The sequence below is a fragment of the Epinephelus moara genome, chromosome 2 (genome assembly GCF_006386435.1).
Source record: "Epinephelus moara isolate mb chromosome 2, YSFRI_EMoa_1.0, whole genome shotgun sequence".
In the NCBI taxonomy this organism is placed as follows: domain Eukaryota; kingdom Metazoa; phylum Chordata; class Actinopteri; order Perciformes; family Serranidae; genus Epinephelus; species Epinephelus moara.
In genome coordinates, this window is record NC_065507.1 from 13,370,950 (window position 1) to 13,394,578 (window position 23,629).

General features: G+C 41.5%; 1 protein-coding gene across 1 annotated transcript in view; it reads right to left on the reverse strand.

The window, feature by feature from the left end:
- Positions 1-23,629, reverse strand: part of si (sucrase-isomaltase (alpha-glucosidase)) — a 112,770-nt gene that overhangs the window by 25,062 nt on the left and 64,079 nt on the right. Inside the window, exons 24-40 of the mRNA XM_050069993.1 lie at positions 22,721-22,912; positions 20,410-20,559; positions 20,078-20,284; positions 19,823-19,977; positions 17,650-17,818; positions 11,064-11,160; positions 9,064-9,176; positions 8,607-8,732; positions 5,077-5,205; positions 4,780-4,896; positions 4,602-4,664; positions 4,360-4,473; positions 4,181-4,271; positions 3,916-4,054; positions 3,209-3,342; positions 1,805-1,839; positions 1,046-1,162 (exon numbers count right to left, since the gene is read on the reverse strand). Coding sequence (XP_049925950.1) covers positions 1,046-1,162; positions 1,805-1,839; positions 3,209-3,342; positions 3,916-4,054; positions 4,181-4,271; positions 4,360-4,473; positions 4,602-4,664; positions 4,780-4,896; positions 5,077-5,205; positions 8,607-8,732; positions 9,064-9,176; positions 11,064-11,160; positions 17,650-17,818; positions 19,823-19,977; positions 20,078-20,284; positions 20,410-20,559; positions 22,721-22,912 — 2,148 coding nt within the window. The remainder of the gene's footprint in view (positions 1-1,045; positions 1,163-1,804; positions 1,840-3,208; positions 3,343-3,915; positions 4,055-4,180; positions 4,272-4,359; positions 4,474-4,601; positions 4,665-4,779; positions 4,897-5,076; positions 5,206-8,606; positions 8,733-9,063; positions 9,177-11,063; positions 11,161-17,649; positions 17,819-19,822; positions 19,978-20,077; positions 20,285-20,409; positions 20,560-22,720; positions 22,913-23,629) is intronic.

The following is a 23,629-nucleotide window of genomic DNA, read 5'->3' on the forward strand; positions in this document are numbered from 1 at the left end:
GCCTGTTCACTTACGTTTTAACAGGTCTGACGCTACTATGCGCCCCGGCTGTATCTAGGCTAACGGCTAACATGCTAACTATTATTTTTATGTCACTAGTCACTTGAAACAAATTTAGGACGATTGGAGACAGGTTGAAATAAACCAAAATTTCCCTTTAAGTAGAATGAAGTATAAGGTCAAGTAAACCCAATATGTGATGTCCTCATAGGAGGTCACAGGGTCTCAGCAGAATATCCTGTTTTACCATTACAAGGTTTAATATGTCAAAGTAGTTATAAGAGGGCACACTGTCTTAAATTTGATTGAGGGTTATACTGCATGAAGTAGCAGAAAAAAATCTGAAGCATGCATCCATTTGGTACATTGTTCAGCCAGAACTACTGAATGAGAATTGCTCTTTGAGGTTCAAGTATTTCTCCCAGGAAATGGGAGTAAAATTTGGTAAGAATTCCCTGACAATAACAGGAGCTGAATTCCAGCATTACAGCAAACCCTAACAAATGTTTGTGGCTGCAAAAAATTCACATCATTTTGTTGGTCATTTTGAGCCGAAAGGAAAACTTCACCTGCACAATGACCTTTCTTTCAAAGCACTTAGTCACCACTTGTTACCTTGACTTTGTAAAGACATCTTTGCCCTGTGTGTTTGAACTCTGCTCAAGCCAAATTTAAACGCTTGTGCATGCCCAGGTGTGCTACTCGTCTGTGTGTGACGCTGTTTGTGTGGAACTGTTTTAAATCACAAGGTTTAACCAAAAATGTATGTGTTAGGGAGGTTGTGTTTTGATTTAGTGTTGCTGTTATTAAATTAGGACTCGTTTTGCCTCAATTCATGAAGAATGTTCATGTTTTTCGGATTCTCTCTTCACTGTGGAGGCAGCGTTGGCTTTATGAATTCAAGGTAATACGGTGAGTAAAAGATAAGCAAATGGTCACTTTGCCGGCGAAGTCTTCTTTTAGTCAAGTTAGCTTGAATGTACAAAACTAACAGAGCTGAAGTACATTTCTTTGTGAGTGTTTTTCTCACATTGTTTTAACTCACTTTGTTGCCCTTGCCGTTGTGGTTGCGTGAGTATGGATAGAAGGCACCCAGCTGCATCCAGCGAAGACACATCTCATACTGAGCTTCATTAAAGAACCCACATATGTCTGCACCGGTCTGAAAAAGAGGGACAACCAAAAAAGTGTCAGCGTATGTGTGTGAGGAAACAGAGATGGACAGATAGATGGGCACCAGGGTGCAGGTGTGACTATAAAGAGCACCCTTCAACCGCAGTAACTGGCATCACTCTACTGTTGTTGCAAGCATCATGTTTCTGATGTGTCCTTGAGCAAGACACCGCAGGTGTGACCGATGTTGTGTATCTGACCCTGTGGCTTTATCGGGGCCATGCAAATGATTTACCATATAGGGATCGATGAGGTGTCAGGTTATAATTATTATTAGACACACTGAGGAGATGAGAGACGACAGAAGGACAGTATGTAGGGGAGAGAGACGGAGGGAAATAAACACAAAGAGACAGTGGGGCAAACTAGCAAAATCAGAGCAAGCCAGGACAGCAGTATAAAAATTTAAGTTTTATAGTTTTTATAAGTCATGACGGACTAACGTTGGGCCTCTCGGTTGGGGTGGGGCTTGTAATGACATGCTTCACATTGTATCTCAAGATGTCCTTTGATCAAAGGGTCTAGCAAACAAAATAACATCACTCAGGCCGCTGTAATCTACTTAGAGAGGACAAGGTCACATCAATAAGATTATGTCTTGTCAAAACCAAGATCAGATGATGATACTTACGTAAGGGATGCCAAACAGACTGAACTCCATCATGCCTGTAGAACAAAAGAAATGGGGAGTTATGTAAAAAGAAAAAAAGATTCATTTTTCTTCTTTACATTGCACAGATTGCAATCATGTCATTGATTACATCCAGCCTAGTTACCAGAAGAATGGCATTGTACGTTCCTGCAAAACAAAGATATGTTGCATTTGTACATTTCTCAGAAATATTGGTCCATATTGACATGATAGCATCACACAGTTGCTGCAGATGTGTCCATCCATGATGTGAATCTCCCGTTCCACCACATCCCAAAGGTGCTCTATTGGACTGAGATCTGGTGACTGTGGAGGCCATTGGAGTACAGTGAACTCATTGTCATGTTGGAGATGATTTGAGCTTTGTGACATGGTGCGTTATCCTGCTGGAAGTAGCCATCAGAAGATGGGTACACTGTGGTCATAAAGGGATGGACACGGTCAGCAACAATACTCAGGTAGGCTGTGGTGTTTAAACCATGCTCAGTTGGTACTAAGGGGCCCAAAGTGTGCCAAGAAAATATCCCCCACACCATTACACCACCACCAGCAGCCTGAACCGTTGATACAAGGCAGGATGGATCCATGCTTTCATGTTGTTTACACCAAATTCTGACCCTACCATCTGAATGTGGCAGCAGAAATCCAGACTCATCAGACCAGGCAACGTTTTTCCAATCTTCTATTGTCCAGTTTTGGTGAGCCTGTGTGAACTGTAGCCTCAGTTTCCTGTTGTTAGCTGACAGGAGTGGCACCTGGTGTGGTCTTCTGCTGCTGTAGCCCATCTGCTTCAAGGTTGGACGTGTTGTTGGTTCAGAGATGGTCTTCTGCAGACCTTGGTTGTAACCAGTGGTTATTTGAGTTACTGTTGCCTTTCTATCATCTTGAACCAGTCTGGCCATTCTCCTCTGACCTCTGGCATCAACAAGACATTTTCACCAAGAGAACTGCTGCTCACTGGATATTTTCTCTTTTTGGGACCATCCTCTGTAAACCCTAGAGATGGTTGTGCATGAAAAATCCCAGTAGAATACTCAGACCAACAACCATGCCACGTTCAAAGTCACTTAAATCACCTTTCTTCCCCATTCTGATGCTCGGTTTCTGATGCTCGGTTTGAACTTCAGCAGGTCGTCTTGACCATGTCTACATGCCTAAATGCACTGAGTCACTGCCATGCGATTGGCTGATTAGCTATTTGCATTAACAAGCAGTTGAATGGGTGTACCTAATAAAGTGGCCGGTGAGTGCATTTGCTCCAAAATAACAGACGGTTTTTACTTATCTGTGGTTGCAGAAGCGTACAATGCCAACTTTTATTTTGATGATTGTGTTGTCACATCAACCCCTTCTCATACGTGTTCTGTGTATGTCTGTATGTACCTATAATGGATTTGTATAGCTGGTCCCAGTTTGCAGCGTTGTCTCCCAGCCAGTGTCCAGCCCATTTTCCACTAGAGGGGTAAGTGGACCTTGTCACCACTATGCCTCTTTTATCTGTTACGTTCAGCAGGGCGCTGCAAAGAGAAGAGAGACTTTTGTTTTACTCCTCCAAATAACACAGAGACGTAGATAAACTCACAACACATAGAGTGTAAAAGTGTCTTCTCCCCCCTTAAATAAAGTACATTCATTTTGGAAGTGAATTAGCCAATTAATTGCGATTGTTAAATTCAGCACGGTGCTAAAAATGAAACAATTCCTACAATAAAGCACCTGGGCTCAAGGCCCAGTGGTGCCGAGCATCCCTGGGCACTTCTGTAGCTTACTCTGCAATCTGGCCTCCCTGTGGTGAGAGGAAAATTTCACCACAAGGCCCAATACAGTTTCACATTAGTGATTATTATCAGAAAGATTTGATGAGACTGTATTTCTGTTGATAGCTGGAAGATATCAGTTTCCTGTGGCTGCAATTTCCTCCTAAAAGCTTTTGCGATGATAGCTGCTGAGCTCTTCCTCTTCTCTTTTCTTTTTCTGACTGTACTCAGATGATGTAGGATTGGCTTATTAGGCTTAATCTCACCTATTAGGCAATACAAACACATTTATTTGGACACACATAGACAGGCACACAAATATAATTCACTTACTCATAGGTAGGCTTGGTGTGTGACCAGCCGTAGAGGTTGTGGACGTCGTAGTGTCTGACTCTCGTTCCATCGCTGAGTATCTGCTCGCTGTTCATGCACAGGGTCTTATGGTTTAAGCCACGATGTTTGGACTCCAGCGCTTTAAGGATGGACGCACACATGAAAACAAACAAAGTATTTGCAGGCATACTCCTAATGTTGACATCATGGCTTTACATTCTAATCACAACATAAGAAGAACAAAACATAGGATTGTGTGTTTTACGTGGCATATACGGAGGGTTCTCTAGAAGAGGATTGCCAAGACAGTTTCCTCCGACTGTGCCGTGGACAAAACTGGCAGGTTCATTCATGTCCTACAGATGACACAGAAATTAAAGTGAAAAGAAAATCACGCAGGATGAGGTAATGATTTTATTAAAATGTTTTCTTCAGGTCACTCACAATCCAAAGGCCGTCAAATGTTGTGTTCTTGTAGAAGTCCTTGATTTCTTGTTGCCACCACGCTGCTGTTTCATCGCGGAAGAAGTCAGGGAATGCGGTGTACGCCCTGTACAACTGGAAATGAGACAGTCAAATGAAAACTAAACTGACCAACCAAGTCTTAAAGATCTCATGCACTTTATGAATAGAATATGTGAATACAGGAAGTGTTATGTGTCAACGTAATATGGAAAATATTGTACCTCTACTTGGGTATCCCAGTCCAGATCTTCATTTACTGTGACATTGGGGTAATCTGGCCAAACCTGCCAAAAAAAACCCAAACACATTATGTAGAAATTATACCGTACTACTATACACATTATTTAGTCTGTTGTTTTTGATCTCATCCCACAAAAATCCACATCCAACCCCTCTTACCTTCCCCCACACAATTTCATCACTGATGTTTTGGGGCCACTTAATGAAGACATCCGCTGCTTTACCTCTCACAAAGGCAGGGTAATGACGTGTCTCATTGCCTGAGATGGCTGGATCCTGGAATTAAATACACACAACTCTTTAGTATGTAGTAGAGACTGGCTGGTGACTCAGTAATTTAACATTCAGCTTTATTTCTTATGTCTCTATGTAAAATTTACACATGCCCTATAGTTGCTGATCCTTGGGTACCCAATCATGTGACTGTATCAATAGTTTATGACATAATGCCATTACCAGAATGAAAATGAACCTCATGCCCTCTCCCCTCATGCGGTTAACCAGAGCAGGCAGTCCATCAAACTCTGGGTCCAGAACAAAGTCCAGCTGACGGTCCATGTAGTCAATGTCGGCATACTGCACATCCTGCAGCAGACAGAAATTCAAACTCAAATTAACTCAAGGTAAACTAGATTTTTTTTTTTTGCCAAAAATATCATCAGGAATTCATACACAGAGGGATAATTTGAAGCGTAATATCTTCCTGTATTAAATTAGCCATCAGCATAACAAAATCACTGTAAGAGACATAGATTTTCATCTCCCAGAACTGAGCAGCTGGTAAAGAGCTGGGGCCGGTTGCACCAAACACCATGGACTATATTTAAGATTTTTCTTAAAGTCCTACTAAAGGTTTCCTCAAAATAAAATCAGTTGCATGAAACATGAGCACGGTCTCACTCTGAAGTCATCGAAATCCGGCACTTGGGTAGTGACTTGCGGTGTCAGATACCAACAAAACAAGGCATCCTTTAACGCTGGCATGATATGCGGCCAGTTGCTGTTATAGTTCAATGGCGCCCGGCCGAGTGGGGCAGGTGGGAGGGGTGGTGGATGGGTTCAACAAACATCGACTTTCACCTGGGAGAGCGGTGTTTGTGTCCCATAATATTCTAAAGCCAAACCCTCCTTCTTTTTTCCTACACCTAAACACTTCCTTTTGTTGCTTAAACCCAACCATGTGTTTGTTGTTGAAGGAGAAAAAAATGTCAATTAGCTGTGTTGTACCGACATAGTGCGTTTATTTTGAAAGATACTCAATGTTAACGTTAAATTTCCTGTGAAAATGAAGTGCATCTTGAAAGAAGAGACCTTCACACGGTGTCCCAGAACGTCAACAACCAAAGCACCCAGGGTACCTTTCACGTCGTATGTGGACGTGGAAAGTTCATGACCAAAACATCAATATGTGATGAGGTTGGAGTGAGAATGTGTTGGAAACACCATTAAGTCTTCTCCTTAAGGTTTCCTTTAAGTGTTCACTGAAGTATTTAGGGATTTCTCCTTGTGTGTTAAACCTTAGGAACCCCTAGACCGTTGCACAAAACACCAAAGCAACCAAAGCAAGGTAGCAATCTAAAACAAAACCTCTTCACTGCAACATGACCGAGTTTATGGCGATAGGTGAAAAAAACAAATACACCCCGAGAGTGTTCTGTGACCAGGAGAACCCAATGGACACACTTTTGATTTTACACCATAGATTTGACTGAATTAATTTTCATTGCAATTTCTTCCTACAGTTGCTTTCTGTTTCTGTGGATCAAATTTACTTTGTAGTTTGTGCTTTCTATGATTGTATTCCTCTAGAAGTATAATCTTTTCCTCCCCTAACCTATATGGTTTTCTTGTCTTCTTTTCTTATGCCATTTTTCCAATATCTAACCATACGCCAACTTTGTGAGACGATAATAGACATCACAAGTGTGAGTCCAGTCAAACAAACAATCTCCATGGAAACTTGTACCTCTCTAACATCTCTGTGAGTTAACGTTTTTCCTTAACAAAGGAAACCTTTTAAGGGATTCTGTGCAACTGTTAACTCCCACTGAACATTTTGTTACAGTGTTGAGATTCCATCTAATAAATGTGGAAACCTCTCTTAACATATGGTATGCAGCACCTGAGATATGAGAGTGGGGAGGTTATGTTCGCACAACACCTCGATGCAAACACATTAGTTGCTCATAAACTGTTTGCACCTCTTTTTTTAAATATATATTTTTAGCCCCATATCTACAGGTCGATGCACTGTATGCTTGCATGTGGTTTATTGCGTTTTGGTGTCTAAATATTGTGGCACATGATTACTGTAAGCCCCACAGCTAAGCAAGTGGGCGTTTTGCTGTGAAAAGGTGAAGATAATGGCTCAATTAGGGGATGCGTGTGTAGGTTTGATTCTGTTTATAGTACTGAAATATAGAGAAGTTTAATAGACACATGAAAAAGAGAAAGACCTGCAAACCAATGTAAACAGCTGTTTCTATGCACCTGCCCCTGCTGATTTCTGAGTATTTATTGTGAATGCTCTGTTTAAAATACATAAATAAATAATAATAATGTTGTCCTGTGATAATAATAGTTTTGTTTAGTTTTAACAGGTGTCGGTAACGGCCAACATCATCTCCTTGTTGGCAGGCCCAGCCCCAGAAATGGCTGGGCCCCTAATAGGGCCTGTGAATAGGCCCTCCCCAAACCTCCGTTACTCATATCAATGCATGCACATGTAAAATATGATTCACAGGAATATTTGGTTGCATCTCTCCAGTGCTCCTGAAGCAAACAGGAGGGACCTCCCGGGTGCTGCCATCAGCCTGGACGAGCTGTTGAAGGCACTTTTGTAAGCTGGTGAATGACATGAAGGCCGGTACTGACTCTCACAACCACACTCAATAAAATCTTCTCTAAAGCTAATTATATCACTGGTACAGGCAGAGTAATTCAAAAAGATTTCCCCAGTCCCAAATATGTTATTTAATTTTCTTTTCTCCACAACTATCTGGCAACCCCAGAAATTATCTTGCGACCCCCTTGGGGGGTCAGGACCCCCAGGTTGAGAAACACTGGGTAATTCATTCTGTTAATTTAGCTGCCGTGTAGCTTTTGTTAGCAGCTGTATTTTCTGCTTCTTTTATTCCAGTTAATGATGCAGGATTCTTTTTGGCTGGCGTCAGCACCTTGCAGGTTAGGCCTTTGTGAAAGCACATTTAGGGGATCACTTGATTATCAATGGAAATTCTTGTGTTCCGTTCTGCATGATGACGAGGATGGGATCCTGGTCTGTTTCCATGTCAGACACAATGCTGTCCCAGATGAATATTGTTATTCAAATGTGAACCCCAGATTTTACTGTCAGAGAAAATTACAGGTTCTGGTACAAACTGGAAACGTCTGGAGGCGCTGTGAAACCTACAATTGAATGGATTTCAAATGATATCAGAGGTCATATTTTATTAGGTTAAACCAAAGTAATCCATGAAGTCAATGTCTCTATTTTGCTTTATCCCAATAACTTATTTCATCTAATTTAGTTTTATGTAGTCATTGTCCGTATACAGTGGATTCTGTGGTAATATATGGGTAGATATTGTGTTGGACTGAGCTCAGTCTATTCCACTGAGTACATGTCTCTATAGTGTATGACCTACAGTGGACAAGAAGAAGCTATCAGATTGCATCCGTATGTATGAGCAATAACATGATTCCTTGTGTTGGGATGAAATCAGTGTTTCGGCATGAGCAAGAAAACATACTGAAATATAAATGTATATGATGCAAGTGGGCAGCATCGGCAGTGTGTCCCAAAATATTCTCTTATTCTTTAACATAAGGGATGAGGACTTTGTGTGTTGTGTTTTTTTTATGCATTTACTTATTTATTATTATTATTATTTATTATTTTTATTTTGTGTTCGGTACTCTTGTGTCTGTTGCTGCTGTTATCTTTAATTTAAATATCCCAAAAAGGTATTTGGCCAGGAACTTACATAGGGTATACCCGCTGCCCTCATGTCTCGGTATAGCTCTGCTATCTCTGTGTCGTTGGCGTAACCATAGCGACAGAGCTGGAACCCAAGGGACCAATAGGCAGGTAGAACAGGTCGTCCAATCAGCTGTTAAGAAGAAAAACAAACAAGGAAGTCAAAACAGTTCAGCACAGAAAAAGTTGTTTTGCAGGAAAACGGGACGGCGTCCATAAAGTGTTTGTTTGATTGTCTGTGTGTGTGTGTGTGTGTATGTGTATGTGTGTGTGCGTGTGTGTGTGTTTAGATAGGCTAAATGAGAGAGCGCAATGAAGCGAGGAACTCCCAGCTGCTGCAGTCCATCAACAGCGGCCCAGGGCCAGACACAAAACACACACACGCACACACGCACAGGCGCAGGAGCACACACGAATGCACACAGTTACACACACAAGCAGACCACAAGTCCGAGAAGACTTACTGCAGTGTACTCCTGCACCACCATTTCAGGCGTAGGTCCCAGGACCATGTAGAAATCCAGGATGCCTCCCAGAGTTCGGTAAGTTAAAGCCGGAGTAGGCTGGAAAGTGACATCTGGACACAAAGCAAATAACATTAAAAATGAATACGAAGCGGTATGTACACTGTGTGTCCATGCTCATTTAGGATGTGTGCCACATGCATGTTTTAGCACTTGAAGACTAAGCAAACAGAGTGGGGAGGCAGGAAGAGATGTGGAACAACATAGATATATAGTATGAGCCTCTTTAAGATAACTGCATTAAAAAAACTTGGTATTTCTTCAACTTTTTCAAGAAGACAGTTAAATTAGACCACATGAAATTGCTTTAGAAGAGCTTTATGCAGAATAAATAACTCAGCTCTTAAAATGTGAAATGTATAAGCACAGCAGTACCTGTGTGTATGTGTAATGCATGTTAATTTGCCTGTTTTTTTAAGTGTGTTACTGTTATGTCTGTAAAGATACAAAGGCAGAGATGAGTAGAAAGTGTGCATTGTGCTGTCTTGGCCTTATATAAGACTCCCTGTCAAATGACATTTGCTCAAACTATGGAAAGTCGTCTCCTTCATATGTAATTATGTGAGGTGCCATATAGGTGCACCTCATTTGAACAAACTGTGCTGTCAGTGAAGGGAAGTACATATTGAAATGGCCTACTGCTTGCTCAATAGGAGTGCCATACACATCCCACGTTTAAGATCCATTTCAAACAATGGCTTAAGGCAGGGGTGTCAAACTCATTTTAGGTCACAGGCCACATACAGCCCAATTTGATCTCATGTGGGCCGGACCAGTAGCCTGGAAATCCAGACCCAAATCTAGAAAGATTTAGGGTCTGGCTATGAGTAATGAAAATGGCCCAATTCGAGGGGCGGCACCAAGCATGCATTTGAAAATATCACTGCACGTAATTGGATAACACTATGACCAATCAGAACAATACTTAGCGCTGAGCTACCAACGGAGCTAACTGGTAGATTAGACTCTTGCCGTAGCCGGTCGGCAAAAAAGCAAAAACGTCCTTCTTGCAAAGAAAAGATTTGAGTGCCATCTTCTGTTCCTGTTTTAGAGAAAAAGCCAAGTCTAACTCGTTCATTGTAGCGGCCAAAGCCGTTTCAAACAACTAATGTTCATCCATAGCCATCTTGCAATGTTTACTGACTGATTCCAGACTTCGTCGTCGCAGCGCTGTCGTCATCTGTTTAGCTCGCCTCTGGCCCGCCTATATCAGATACACCGATGTGATTGGTGCAGCTCGGCTCCAACGGCATGGGTAATGAGCATCATTACAAATTGCCAAAGTGACTCGCTGAGCAAATTCAAATTGTGCTCTCGCGAGAACTCTAGACTTCCAGGGTACCGGACCAGGAAAACCATTGCATAATAACCATCCATTTAGAAAACAAATGATGATCAGCCTGCGATATCCTCAGAAAAATATGTTCAATATCTTTAAATATGACCACAGTAAGTATTCATTGTTATTTCAGAGAGCTGTGTTCTGGTCAGGGTGGAAAAGCCTCTGAAGCAGCATTTTACATGAAGTATTTACTTGCTCCTGAAACCTGGCACCTCTTAGCCTTCACAAGTGCATCAAAATTAGGTGTACAAAGTCATCTAGTGGGCCGGATTGGACCCTTTGGCGGGCCAGCTCTGGCCCCTGGGCTGTATGTCTGACACCCCTGGTTTAGAGCAAACCAGAACTTTGATCACTTTTAACTTGACATGTTGTTTAATGTATTTTTGTCCTTTTTCAATGTTTTTGCAGATGTAAATTAGCATTCTTGCTAACTCTGGCATGTTTACATCTTGCTCTTTGATGTGCTGTGTCCCTATCACATAAACAAATTAATAAATAGAGTGCGATCATGTGTGTGCGTGAAAGTGGTGGGTTGCATTTGCATATGGCATATGTGCATGTACAAGCATGTATGTCTTTGTGCAAGCATTTCTCTCACCCATGGCATTGCTGTTCAGCAGCAGCACCCCGTGAGCATCAGACGTGGTTTCAAGGCCCATATAGAAGGGATGCACTCCGTAGCAATTCATCTTGTACTGTAGCAGAGAGACAGAGAGTAAGAATGCGGGAGAAAGTGTGAGACGGGTGAATGTTGATTGAAGAATTGGTCTGTTCTCTGGCTCAGACGACTGTAATGTTTGCTTGCGCGCCACTTTGTTATTCATGAGCATTTTTCTCTACACCTGACAGGACATTTCTCACAGGTATGACAACAACGCTGCTCCAATGGGCCTGCTCCCAGTGCTGTCGACATTCAACGGTTTCCCCAAAAGCAGGGGGAAAACATATTCGTACAAGTATCCTCTATGCAAATGAATATGCACTGACTGAAACATGTATTGAAATAAACAGTATACTTTCTGTGATATAGCACCCAAAGTACTCCAAAATACCTCAAAAATTCCTCTGGCTTAAGCTTGAAAACATCAACGGGGAACTGGGGCAAGTATTTGAGTTGCAGTTGGGTGCTATAACAATATCAGGAAGTCCTAAATGTAGCCTACAGATCATTAAAAATAATGACAAAACTGAAGTGTAGAGGTTATCAGGCTCAGTTTGGCTAATGTGCTTTTTCAAAAATAGTTTATAATGCCTTCTTAAAGGTCCACTGGGGAGGATTTAGGGGGATACAATGGCAGAAATGGAAGATAATATAATAAGTGTTTTCTTTAGTGCATTATCACCTGGAAATTAGAATTGCTTTGTTTTTGTTACCTTAAGCCCCGTTTTAACTAAACACTTTCGGTATGGTACCTTTGGAACCAAAAGTAACCCTTCAGACATGGCACCTAGACCCAGGTCCACCTATTTCCAGCACAAACAGTACCTAATGTGGGTGGGGTTGTTGTCACTCACTACTCTGACCAGCACTCACTGTATTTCCTCATCACTTTGTAACGTCTGCACCTCGTTTATTGTCCGCAGAACTTGACTGCTTGTCAACATTTTTTGAACAAAATAGAACAGGCTGCAGCAAAAGTCTCTCTTGATGGGATATTTAAAAATAGCAGGTTTGTGCATTAGATCCCTCTCAGGTAATCGCAGTGGTTTAGTGTTGCCGGAGCCCACAGGATTGATGTTCGCCTATGTTTTTTTGTTTTTTTTCCACGTGAGGATACGAATATGCAGTTCACTTAATCAGGTTGACATTAATATATATTTTAAACGCTTGAAGATCCACTCATTACTAAAAGTCTGTGTCATCCAAGATACAAAAAAACTCATGCACTGAGTGATATTACAAGTAGACGTTCCAGTGAATCAAGTTTTTTCTCCGACTACAGCTACTGCAAGAGGCAGCAAAACATATAGTTCACTAATGTAAAACTTGCCATGGTGAACCGTGGTTACAAGACCAGTCGCAACTCAGCCCTGAGCAGAGTGACCATCTGCCATCGACCAATCAACGGACTGCAGTGTTCACAGCTCCACCTTTTAGTACCAGATCTGTGTGCTAGGTACCCCAACAGAGGGGGGACCAAAGATGGGGATGATTAGGAATGGTTGAATTGGTACCATCCACAACTTTTCACAGTGGGAACGGAAAAAGTGTGTACCAAACCGAAATGAATAGAATGAGCCATTTATATGCATATGGGGAGCGAGTCCTTGTCCACAGAGATTGCCATGTTGCACACCTATATCTCTACAGTAGCTCAGAACAGACAAATCAAACACTGGTTCTAGATAGGGTCATTTGAATTTTAGCATTAGCCACAGTAGTTAGCAGCCCCTTTGCAACAAGAGTGTCAGAAAGACGCAGATTTTTTCAACGTGAAACTGTTTTATTTAGTGTTTTTACTAAATTTAAATAACCAAATCATTTTTTTTTCTTTTTTGGAGATGAAGAGACCTCTGCTGATAATTTGACTCTGTAAAAACCTCCTAAAGAATAAACATTAACGGAATTTTAACCAGTAGAAATTTCAGCTGGTTGCAATCTGCAATCCTCACCACTAGATGCCACTAAATCCCCCAAATCTTATACACTGTTCCATTTAAACCTGCTGAAGGCAGACATTTTTTTTCTGTGAAAATTGCAGCATGCTTCAGTAATTATGCATATATAACAATATATTGTTCTAGTGGAAATGAGTTGAGTTTCAGAGCTGTGCACCTTCAGTAACGACTATGATGGTCCCACTGTTGTCTTCAGGGTTTAGATGACGATGGAACGAGACGGACCGGGCTAAGAGGAACAGATAGAAAGGTGGCGGGGGACAGGAAATCTGCCACTTTCAGATGTCACCAACCCTGCAACTAAAACTCATGGGCACGTCACACTCCATCAGCCTCCTCCCCTTCTGGTTCATAAGAAGTTGTTAAACTGTAATATAATGGCTCTGAGGACTGGTTCTGTCTCTGTGTCATCTTCGTCTGGATGTGTTCTTCTCTTGCTATGTGTGTGTGTGTGTGTGTGTGTGTGTGTGTGTCTGTGTCTGTGTGTGTGTCCTTGTGGCCCTGCTACATGGTGCGATGGCTGACTCAAGGAGGAGAAAGGTCATTAGCTCATCCGCTAACAAAGAGTGACAGCCAGTGACAGTGTTCTTGGTCTCTCCCTGTCGGTCTTTCTTGACTCTTCCCTCCCAGTGAACATGTATGGACACAGACACACTCATCGTGGGTACATTTGCATAGATTGTAATAGTTCAACTGTGAACACTCCTCTGAATAAAACAGGATTTGAAATAAGCAATTTAGTCTGTGTCTTATAAAATTTCACATTTATATTCTCCTTTATATTCTATGGCACACAACCTAGTTAATGACTGGAGATATCCCCCCAGAGTACACTACAAAGTCTAAGTTTTCCTCAACTATCAAGTATTCAACCTCAGAACATATTTCTCTTTCATGTTGCTGCAGTTGTGTATCCTTGTGGCTATGTCTGCAGATTTTGAACAAAAAAGACCCATGAGAGCAGAATCAGATGATATGCTCTGCACTGCATACGTCGAGTATCCTGCTGGGTTTTTGTCTGTTCTTTTGAAATGATCTCTTTGTTTCTGTGTAATTGTTTGTTAGTCAGTAAAGCTAGCAATGGTGTTGCTAGCTTAACAATCAGTGGCCACTGCTGTTGACAATGTTACCTAAGCCAATTTTTTAAAGAAAGGTTAAAATGGTTCCACTGCAAGGCCACACCCAGAAAATGTCTACCCATTTTTTGTTTGTACATGTTACTGGTAGAGAGGTCTTGTAAATGGTGAAACAATGTATGTGTTACCGGCTCACCCTTTTTCCGCTTTAAAGGCACTATGTGTAACAATTTCAGTTGTTCTTTGAGACAAACAAATTTTGCAGTCAAACGTGTGTCCTAGCACATGTGTATTTACCTCCATCAGCGTATCTAAGTATGTCTGTAAGCTCCGAAATTCTCATTTACATATACATTGCGACCGGTGTCTCATCCTGTAAATGCGCCATCTTGAAAATACAGGTACGTACAGGGACGTACTTGAGAAATACGGAATCGCCTTACACATTTTCACTTGTCGGTTTCCGGTTTCCGCCTGCAGGTAGAGTGATGAAAAGCAGCAGCAAGCAGGCTAGTCACAAGTGCCGGTGCATTTGAAAAAAGGCAAAAAGGCAACATGACCGGCGATTTCAAAAAACGAGGGTCAACATCGGGGTAGCCTTTCCCAGGTGGAGAGAGCTGCTGAAGGAGAATCACAGCTAACAGCGGTTAGCGCTGTTAGTGCTGTTAGCAGCGCTGGTCGCTAACAGCTGTTAGCGACGCAGTGTTGCGAGGAGAGGGATGAGGTGTGTGAGGTTGAGCCACTTGACAGTTGTCAAAAGACAAGACGTGATTGGTTCGTTTCGATTTACACCCGCCCCAACAGTCCTACATTGTAAACACAGCCAGCATGGTGAGGAGGGGGTTTGTCAACTCGCGTCGTGTGTGTCTGTGTAGGAGCCTGAATGAATACTCCATGAAGTATCGGATGACATGGTTTCATCAATGTTATCATAGCTTTTTGGTACACAGCAGCTACTGTTGTTGCAATACACGTTTGAAACAGTGAGGCGCTAGAGTGTGCTATCCGTTTGATGTAATATACGATCTCAACACTAGATGGGAGAAATTCCTACCCTACACAAGGGCAGTGGCCTTGTGTGTAACCTGTGAGGGTGTGATGTGTATGGAGGGAAGCAGCTCTCTCAGGGTGTCATGGTGAAGACGCAAGCAGCAAATAGTGATATTAGTCATCAGAATTCAGTGTCTAGATAAGCTCAGGGCTGCTGTTCAACCTTATGAGAAGGCCATGTTAGTTGTTTTGTGGTCAAGACTGCAATAAAGCCATTGTTGTGAATGGCTCCCGAATGCCTCGCCATCCTTCCCTCTGCAGAGTGGCCCAGAGCACTAGAAGCTAGTTAACAGCTAATAACACGTAAAGCTAATTAAATGTTAATAAGCCAGCGTGTTCACAACTACGGTTCGGAGCAGGTAAGCTGTCACTGTGTGAGGTAACATATGAAAAAAGGTCCTTATGTCTTCTGGAGGAACATTTTTTGGCCTGTGCTGTCAGTTACCTGGATAGTGCTTTCTGTCGACTTAAAACAGTGGTCTTTAACCTTTTTCAGGCCAGAGACACATTAGAACAGAGATGAAACAGGGACCCCCTTTTACATATATTGTTTAAAACTAAAAGATTTCAGGTCTTCCCTCGTTTGCACTCGCCCAAGTCAGCAGCAGTTGCAGCATGGCAGCATGAGAGTTTCTGCTCAAAAACGTACATAACGATTCACTGTGGCTCACAAGAATGTCTGTACACTTGGAATAATAATACAGCTAACTGGTCAATATGTTGCAAAAGTATGTAACTAGTTCACCTTGTCATTATGTATAGGTGCTGTAGAGTCTGAAAAACATTGCTGCACAGTAATTTAGCATTAGCTAGCTCACATGATTGTACAGCGATTCATGGGTAACAGTTAGCCTGTCATTAATGTTGTGTACCGTAAATTAAATGGGTTTTATGAATAGGTCAATTTATCAGTACTAATAATATGTTGGATTTATGTAGATGTGTATTTTTAGATCGTTTTTGGAGAAAATAAATAAATAGATACTTGAATTATCAAGCAGTAATTTTTTGATCAAGTTTTGCTGTTGTTAAATGCCCTCCTCCCTTTTACGCCACTTCATCCAGATTTTTTTTTTTCCATTTTTCGATCCTTCACTCACTGTGGAGGCATGTGAGAAAAGTTTTCTTCAAGAATCCGACATGACACAGTGTGAGTAACTGATATACAGATGACCATTATGTGGGTGAAGTGTTCCTTTAAGACACACCCTGTTTTAGCTTTAACACGGCCTGCAATTCACCCGCACGATCGTTAAACGTCTTTTCTTTAAACAAGCCGACACAGTGACTTCAAATGTCCAAGTCTCCACCTTCACTGCCAGGCAAGACGTGAGGCCTTAGCAGGTGCACCAGAGGCAACTGAGAGTGACAGATATGAATGAGTCGTAGTATTTTTATTACTACTACTGTCAGTTGCTCACACTCACTCTTTCCATGTCTTTTCACATTACAACTGCATACTGCTGCCTCGTAGTTTGGGTTTGTGGCGTGCCAGAAACTGTCATAGATTTTTAAGGGGCTCAAGAGGACAGTTACTGTATTGTATTTGTACACTATAGACTACTATATGATAAATTAATATTGTAATAAAGTGACTTTAAATATAATTTGTTAATTTAAAAAATGTGGATTTAGTTATTCTCTGAGTAATGTGACTAGAATTTAATGCTTCACGTATTAGTGTGACTGTGATTTCTCTGACTCTGACCTAAAAATGTATTTAAGTCGCAAACTCCTATTTAAAGTGTTGTCTCATCCGGTTTAATATTAATATATCAAAGACTGTGTAAATACAGAGTCCATGTCACCCTGTCTGCTCTATACTTTTTTCTCATTTTCATCCGCTTTCCCTTCTTATTTTTTTTCTCCTAACTCTAATTCCCTTGCTCTCCGAGGGGCCCCATAACATTTGTCTGAACCCTGTGGAGCTGTCTTGACAGCTCAGCAATTAGGCTTGATAATGCTGATGCAGGTGGAAACCTCATCCTGTCTGGGCTTGACACCAGTAGGGAAAACACGATGACACTCTATAACTGCTGCTCATATCAACGGCGCCACATCAAAGTGACACGAATGTGAGAAAGACGAGTTTACATACTGTGCTGGAAGGTTGTTTACAAGTCACCTCTGCAGTCTCTAGAGGGTTTGATGATAAAGACTTTCAGTGCAGGGCGCTTTGCTGCATATGCAATAACAAGCACAAGATTGGTTTTGATGGAAGATGCCAATGCTTTGAAAAGGATGTGGGAAAACATTTCTAGATCAATGTCAAAATTTGTTCATGGAAATCCTGACCAGTCAAACAGTCTTTTAAACAGATGCCATGTTAGCGAGCTATGCATCAACGGCAGTGTGACACAACAGATGCATCTGATAAGGACGAGTGCTGCACTGATGTTTTCAAGTGTGTGCATGCATGTGCTTCAGTGTGATATTTACACCAGGAGGCTGGTCCTTGGAGAACATGCCCCAGGTGTGATAGTTGAGATTGTGTTTGTAGGTAGGATGCTCCGTCTCTCCAAAGCCGTAGACAAACTCTGATGGCAGTCGAGTAGACACTTGGATGAACATGTCTGAGAATGTGAAACCTGGCACAGAGGAGTCCCAACTGAGAAAAGTGACAGAGGATTAAATCAATAAAGGATGGAGAGAGAGGAGGAGAGGGAATTATTGTCAAAGGGAGTTATTCACAATATGTTTGACACAAATAAGCATAATAACCCGCAGGAACTGCAGGCATCCCTTCAACATACTTCATAAATTTTAATTAGTAAAATTTCAACTGACACTTCTGAAAAAAAAAAGACGCGGAAGGCTTAACTGCAAAATAATGTCACCCTTGCTTAAAGATATGCTTTGAAAAGACTCTCTGACGCTCCACTGCTTTGTGTGACATCATCGCGATTGCTGAACAAGAGGAAACTACTTTAGGCGTTCATACACTGGGCAACTTTCTTGAGCCTATCTGATTGGGTAACAGTGCCAGAGGAGTTGACTCAGCATTGTTACCTTAATCTCACAGGAAGAAAAGATTTCTTGCCTGGAAATAGTTGAATAGAGTTTTTATCCCATGTCTCACTTCATTGCTTGTTAACGGGAGCATGTATATTGCCTAAAATTGCCTGGTGAATCACCACCCTGAAGGGGCCAATTTCAGGGACAGTGAGGAGGGATTGCATTGTGCTTATGGAGACAAAATGTAGCATGGGATGCATATCAATTTACCTTAATGATCAGGACAGTCTATCATTTGATTATATATTAAACACCACCATCTTCTTTAAGAGGTCCCAATAACAAGGAGTCATTATTGAACACATCAGAATTAATTGAAAATATTAGTTACTAGTCCATACCCATTGGTAGCTTTGTCACCTTCTACCTATGCCAGTCCTCAATACCTATGTGCAGTTTCACATAGATTGACCACGTCAGTGAGTAGAAAAACGTGGGACAGACAGAATGACTGACTGACAGAATGACACACTGACAATTCCGTGATTATCTACAGCATACCATACCATGACTTAGTCATACCAAAATTTAAAAAAAAAAAAACCCACAGGGGGAGCCACAGTGATCGGTCACATTTTAGCCATTGTTAAGCATTTTTCTGTTGTTATAGCGCCACCCAGTTGCCAATTTCTCCAGTCACCTTGAGGCGTCCTGTTCTACATATCTACCAAGTTTAGTAAAAATCGATATGGCGGTTAAGCCTAGATAAGAAATTAGCTCTGTAGCGCCCCCATTTTGTTTGATGGGGTCAATAATGGAGGGGTCCCCTCAGATTATGTGTGGTCATATGCCTACAAAGTTGCGTGGTGATCGGTGAAACCCTTGAGATGTTATACACCTTTATGTGATGAGCCACGTCCTCCGCAATATTCATTACCTTATAGAAGCTCAGTTTTAGTAAGTTTACCAACTTTTGCCAAGAGGGAACTTTAGATATTGGTCCCTGGATTATGTTCACCGAGTTTCATGCAGATCGCTCAAACTTCCTAGGAAGAGATCGATTTGAAGTTTTGTTTTGTTTTTTTCTTAAAAAATTCAAAATGGTGGAAAATCTATATAACTGGAAGTTATGGGTTCTTGATGCAAATTTGTTCCTCATGAGGAGAGGCATCTCTGTGCAAAGTTTTGTGTCTCTATGACATATGGGGCATGAGATATGCCCATTCAAAGTTTGTAATTTCAATCGGTTGCTATAGCGCCCCCCTTTGGCCAATTGATGTAATATTGCTTCATTCACATCCTCCCATGACCCTCTACCACTGTGCCTCATTTCACATGGATTGACCAAGTCAGTGAGGAGAAAAACGTGGAACAGACAGAGTTTTCGTCATTATATAGTAAGATTATTATTATTATTTTTTTTAGAATTAAAAAAATCCAAATGTGAAACTGGAACTTTACAACATTAGAACATTAAAAACAACATTGACATTAAAAGCTAACTTCATGGACACACATTGTTTTTCAGAAAGGTTGAGGACAGATACCCTGAAAACAACAGTAATAAACCCAAAACTCAAAATACAGAATAAAATATCCCGAACTCAAACCAACAACCTCAGTCCACCTGAGCCACTTGTACAACTGAAACACTCACATCTTGGTTCCTGTGCTTTTCCTTATGACCTGGATGCCGAATGGGTTCTTGGTAATTTCGACCCTGTAAAGCCTCCTGCTCTCGTCAGTCTCAGGAAGAGTGGGAAGTGACAGTGGCACTGGAACCTCATAACGATCTGTGGCTGGGTCCCAGATCTGGACAGGGAGGGAGCGCAAGCAAGATGGATGCATGGAAATAAAGCAAAAATAGTCATGATATACAAGAGAATGCACCACTACTAGCACAAACACACACCTTGAACTGCAGCATGTCTCTGCTGTGGTATCTGATCTCAACACGGAGCTTGTCAATGTCTGGTGAATCTGGACGACCACTGCTCCTGTACTTCTTGTTCCGAGTGATATCAACTGTGATGCCTGAGTTGGTTTCTTCGGATGTTGTGATGGAGTAGCCATAGTCGTCTGGATAGAAGCACCATGGAGCACGTTCAATGTTGGTTGGCTGATGGGGACAGAAAGCCTTATCAGATTTTTGCAGATTTCTAAAACAATCCAGTTGTTTAGTGAGAGAAAACAGAATTTTTTTTTTTTTTTTTGCATGTGAACCTCATCTGTGTCACCCCTCACCTCCCAGATGCAGCCTCTGGCCTTGCACTTAGCCTCATCTGCATGCTCCTCTGGATGGCAGTCAAAGCGTTTGTTCTCCTTCGGCTCCAGTTCCCACTGCACCAGATAGGTCTCCCCAACAGTCAGAGAGAGCCCACGTAGGAACATAACCTGTGTGTGATTAATGGAAGAAGAGGATAAAGGTGGGACCAAGGAGTGATTATTAAATCCAAGGGTGCCAATGTGGGTTCATTCTTCCTAAGTTGTCTCAAGAATGCCAAGATGTGCTTCCTTGAGACAGAATGTGTGCTTGACGTTGCGTGTGCAATCAATTAAGACACAGCTGTTAATTTCTCTTGCTGTCTCAACAGCCTCTTCCGGGAATTGTGAGTCATTCTGACACCATGTCTCAGGGAGCCCCTTTCACTCCAGTCACTGCAGTCGCCATCTGATACATCCTCAGCCGGTGAGTAGACTTCCGGGATCTTCATCAGTCTTCTTCCTGATTGTCATTTTATTTCAGAATCACGCCTCATCAGTTCTATTGTGTAAAATGCATCTAGCAGGACACGCAATGCTTATTTAGAAAGGAGAAGAGACTGCAGATTGACCGAGGAGGAAAAGGAGGAAGAGAATGGATGAAAAATAGGGCACTCGGACATGCACTGTGAACAAAACAGAAGGCACTATGTAGCAGGCAGGAAATGGTTTAAAAAAAAGAATAATGCAATCCAGTCAAAAAAATAAATAAAATACAGAGAGTCAACGTGCCTCATGTGTCGTAAAGTACTGTTCTATTTAAGTGCGTATGGAACTAATGATGTTTGGCGGCTGTGAGCTATGTTCAAGGCCCACTCCGACTAGGCATACAAAGACTGATGGACATGACAAGCCAGAGTTTAGGTTTAACAGCACATTTACCCTTCACCCCAAGGAAATGATTACCGCTGAGAGTCATTTGATAAATGCACGCTTGTGTGTGTGACCAGGGAGACCTTGAGGATTTACACAAGCATAGCCCCCGGCCACGCACACATGAACACATGCGTGCACGCGAATATACACAAGAGCGCAAAGGAAGTCTCTTTAGTAATACTTAACTGGACCCCTTGATACTTTATAGACTCTTGCCGTTTGCTCATAACCTCAGGCACTTAGTGTAGGACAATTGCTCAGTCATTCTTTCCTACTCTTTCTTTTGCTATCTCACACACACACACACACACACACACACACACACACACACACACACATGCTTTTACAATCCTCCTAATATAAATTGTTATCATTTCTTACACTTAGAGGCTAACCTTGAAATGTACAGTAATGGTTTCATTCCTGGTTTATTGAAACAAATGGCGGGCACCTGCACGAGTAGCCACTGTAGTACTCATCCACACTGCATCTGTCCTGCATCAGTACAGCAAGGTTTTCCCAGCAGTGGAAATACTTAAGAATATGTATTGAAGTTTGTCATATGTTGTGACCATATAGGGCTTATTATTCAATTATTTATTCAACTATAAACTACTAATACAACATGCCAATGTCAATCATGCAATTCGGCATTCCCAAATGTGGTTACCTAAATACTAGGAATGCATGAAAACGACAAAAATAATTTATTTTTTAAGCAGTAATACATTATTGTTAGGCCACTTGGAGGTGGCAGAACAGAATATAAACATATCACTGACATATTATTACAGTATAAAGCTGATCTGGCAAACTTGTTGGCAAATAGTTGCCTATTAACATGTTTTGCAGACATGGAACAACATTAGCATTGCTTTCAGGTCTTGTTTCAAGTCACCTAAACGCCCAAAATTCACACTCTGTTTAGCTCTGTTGTCACAGTTCTGCATGTCCAGTCACCCAACTCTCAGTCTGTAATTTTCCATTCACTCTGGTTTTCCCACGCCTTGGCTTCAGTCATGCCACCTCATCAAGGCAACTCAGTCCACCTGTTCCTCCTTACCTACAGTCAGTATATATTTGCCGTTGCAGACCTGGCCTGCCTCTGACCTGCCTGTTTCATCTGATTCCTGGTAAACACTTCAGCCTTCTGTCCCTGACCACCAAACCTGTTTCTGCGCCCTTGGTTTCTGTTTACCTATGCCTGCTTGGTGTTCCCATCCAACAATGACTGAACTGAACTGTGTGTTTATTTGGGCAAATGTCATCACTCACTTGCCTGCCTCCCAGCCTGGTTTGGCCTACCAAACCAACCAGGCTTCTAAGGACTTGGTGGAGAGGCTTTGCTGGAGTGTTGAACTGTATTGTACACTGATAATCTGCCCTGTCTATACGTGCTTTGCTGTGGTGTGCTTACCTTTTTGGCATCATCATACTGTATGCCGGTGTTCGGCACGGGAGTGGTCGAGTTTCCAGATGTTCCAGTGCTAACGTGAGTCACAGAGACGAAGACTGGAGGATGAGGCACACCAAGGATAGTAATGTCCTCAAACTTGAGGTTGTTTGGGTCCTTGTAGCCGGCATGGGTCACCTGCATCTTCAGCACTCCCTATAAAGCAGAGGACATGCAATTATATTCCTAACTGTCACTTTACCTGTCTTTAAAGTGAACTGTTTGCTCCTCTGTATAGACATATTTATTTACGCTCCTGTTATGTATATACATTTTACAACAGTACATGGCTGTTACATTTTGTCTATTCATGCAACTACTGATTTATAACACTTACTTAGTAATTTATTTATATTTAATTTAAGTTGCACTACTTTTTTTCCTTATACTTAGATTTTTTTGGTTATACTTTGGTGATTTCTAATATTATAATTTTTTTTGTTATACATCTATATATAATTAAATATTTGTTTTTATCTTTTTTTATTTTGTTCTATTTTATTTTTATTTTTATTTTATTTTTTAATTTTATTTTTTGAGGGAGTCTTTCACCCAAGTTTTTCCAACGGCAATGACTGCTCTTGCAGTTGCACATTCAAAAATAAATGACTTTGAACTTTGTCCTAACTAAAATGCTGAGTAAAACTGTTGAATTTAAACTCTTCAACAAGGCAGTTCAATATTTCTTTTCTCTGTGGCTGTTTTGAATAGATAGGAGGATAGATTGATGGAGTCTATTCCAATTAGCATCACTTGCTGGTATCACGCATTCCTAGTTAAGCAACCAGCTTATAAACTCCCACAACTGTTGTCCATCAGTCAGACAGCTGCTCCGATAGATTTCCTGTCTGTAAACCCCCCACACCCCAGTGT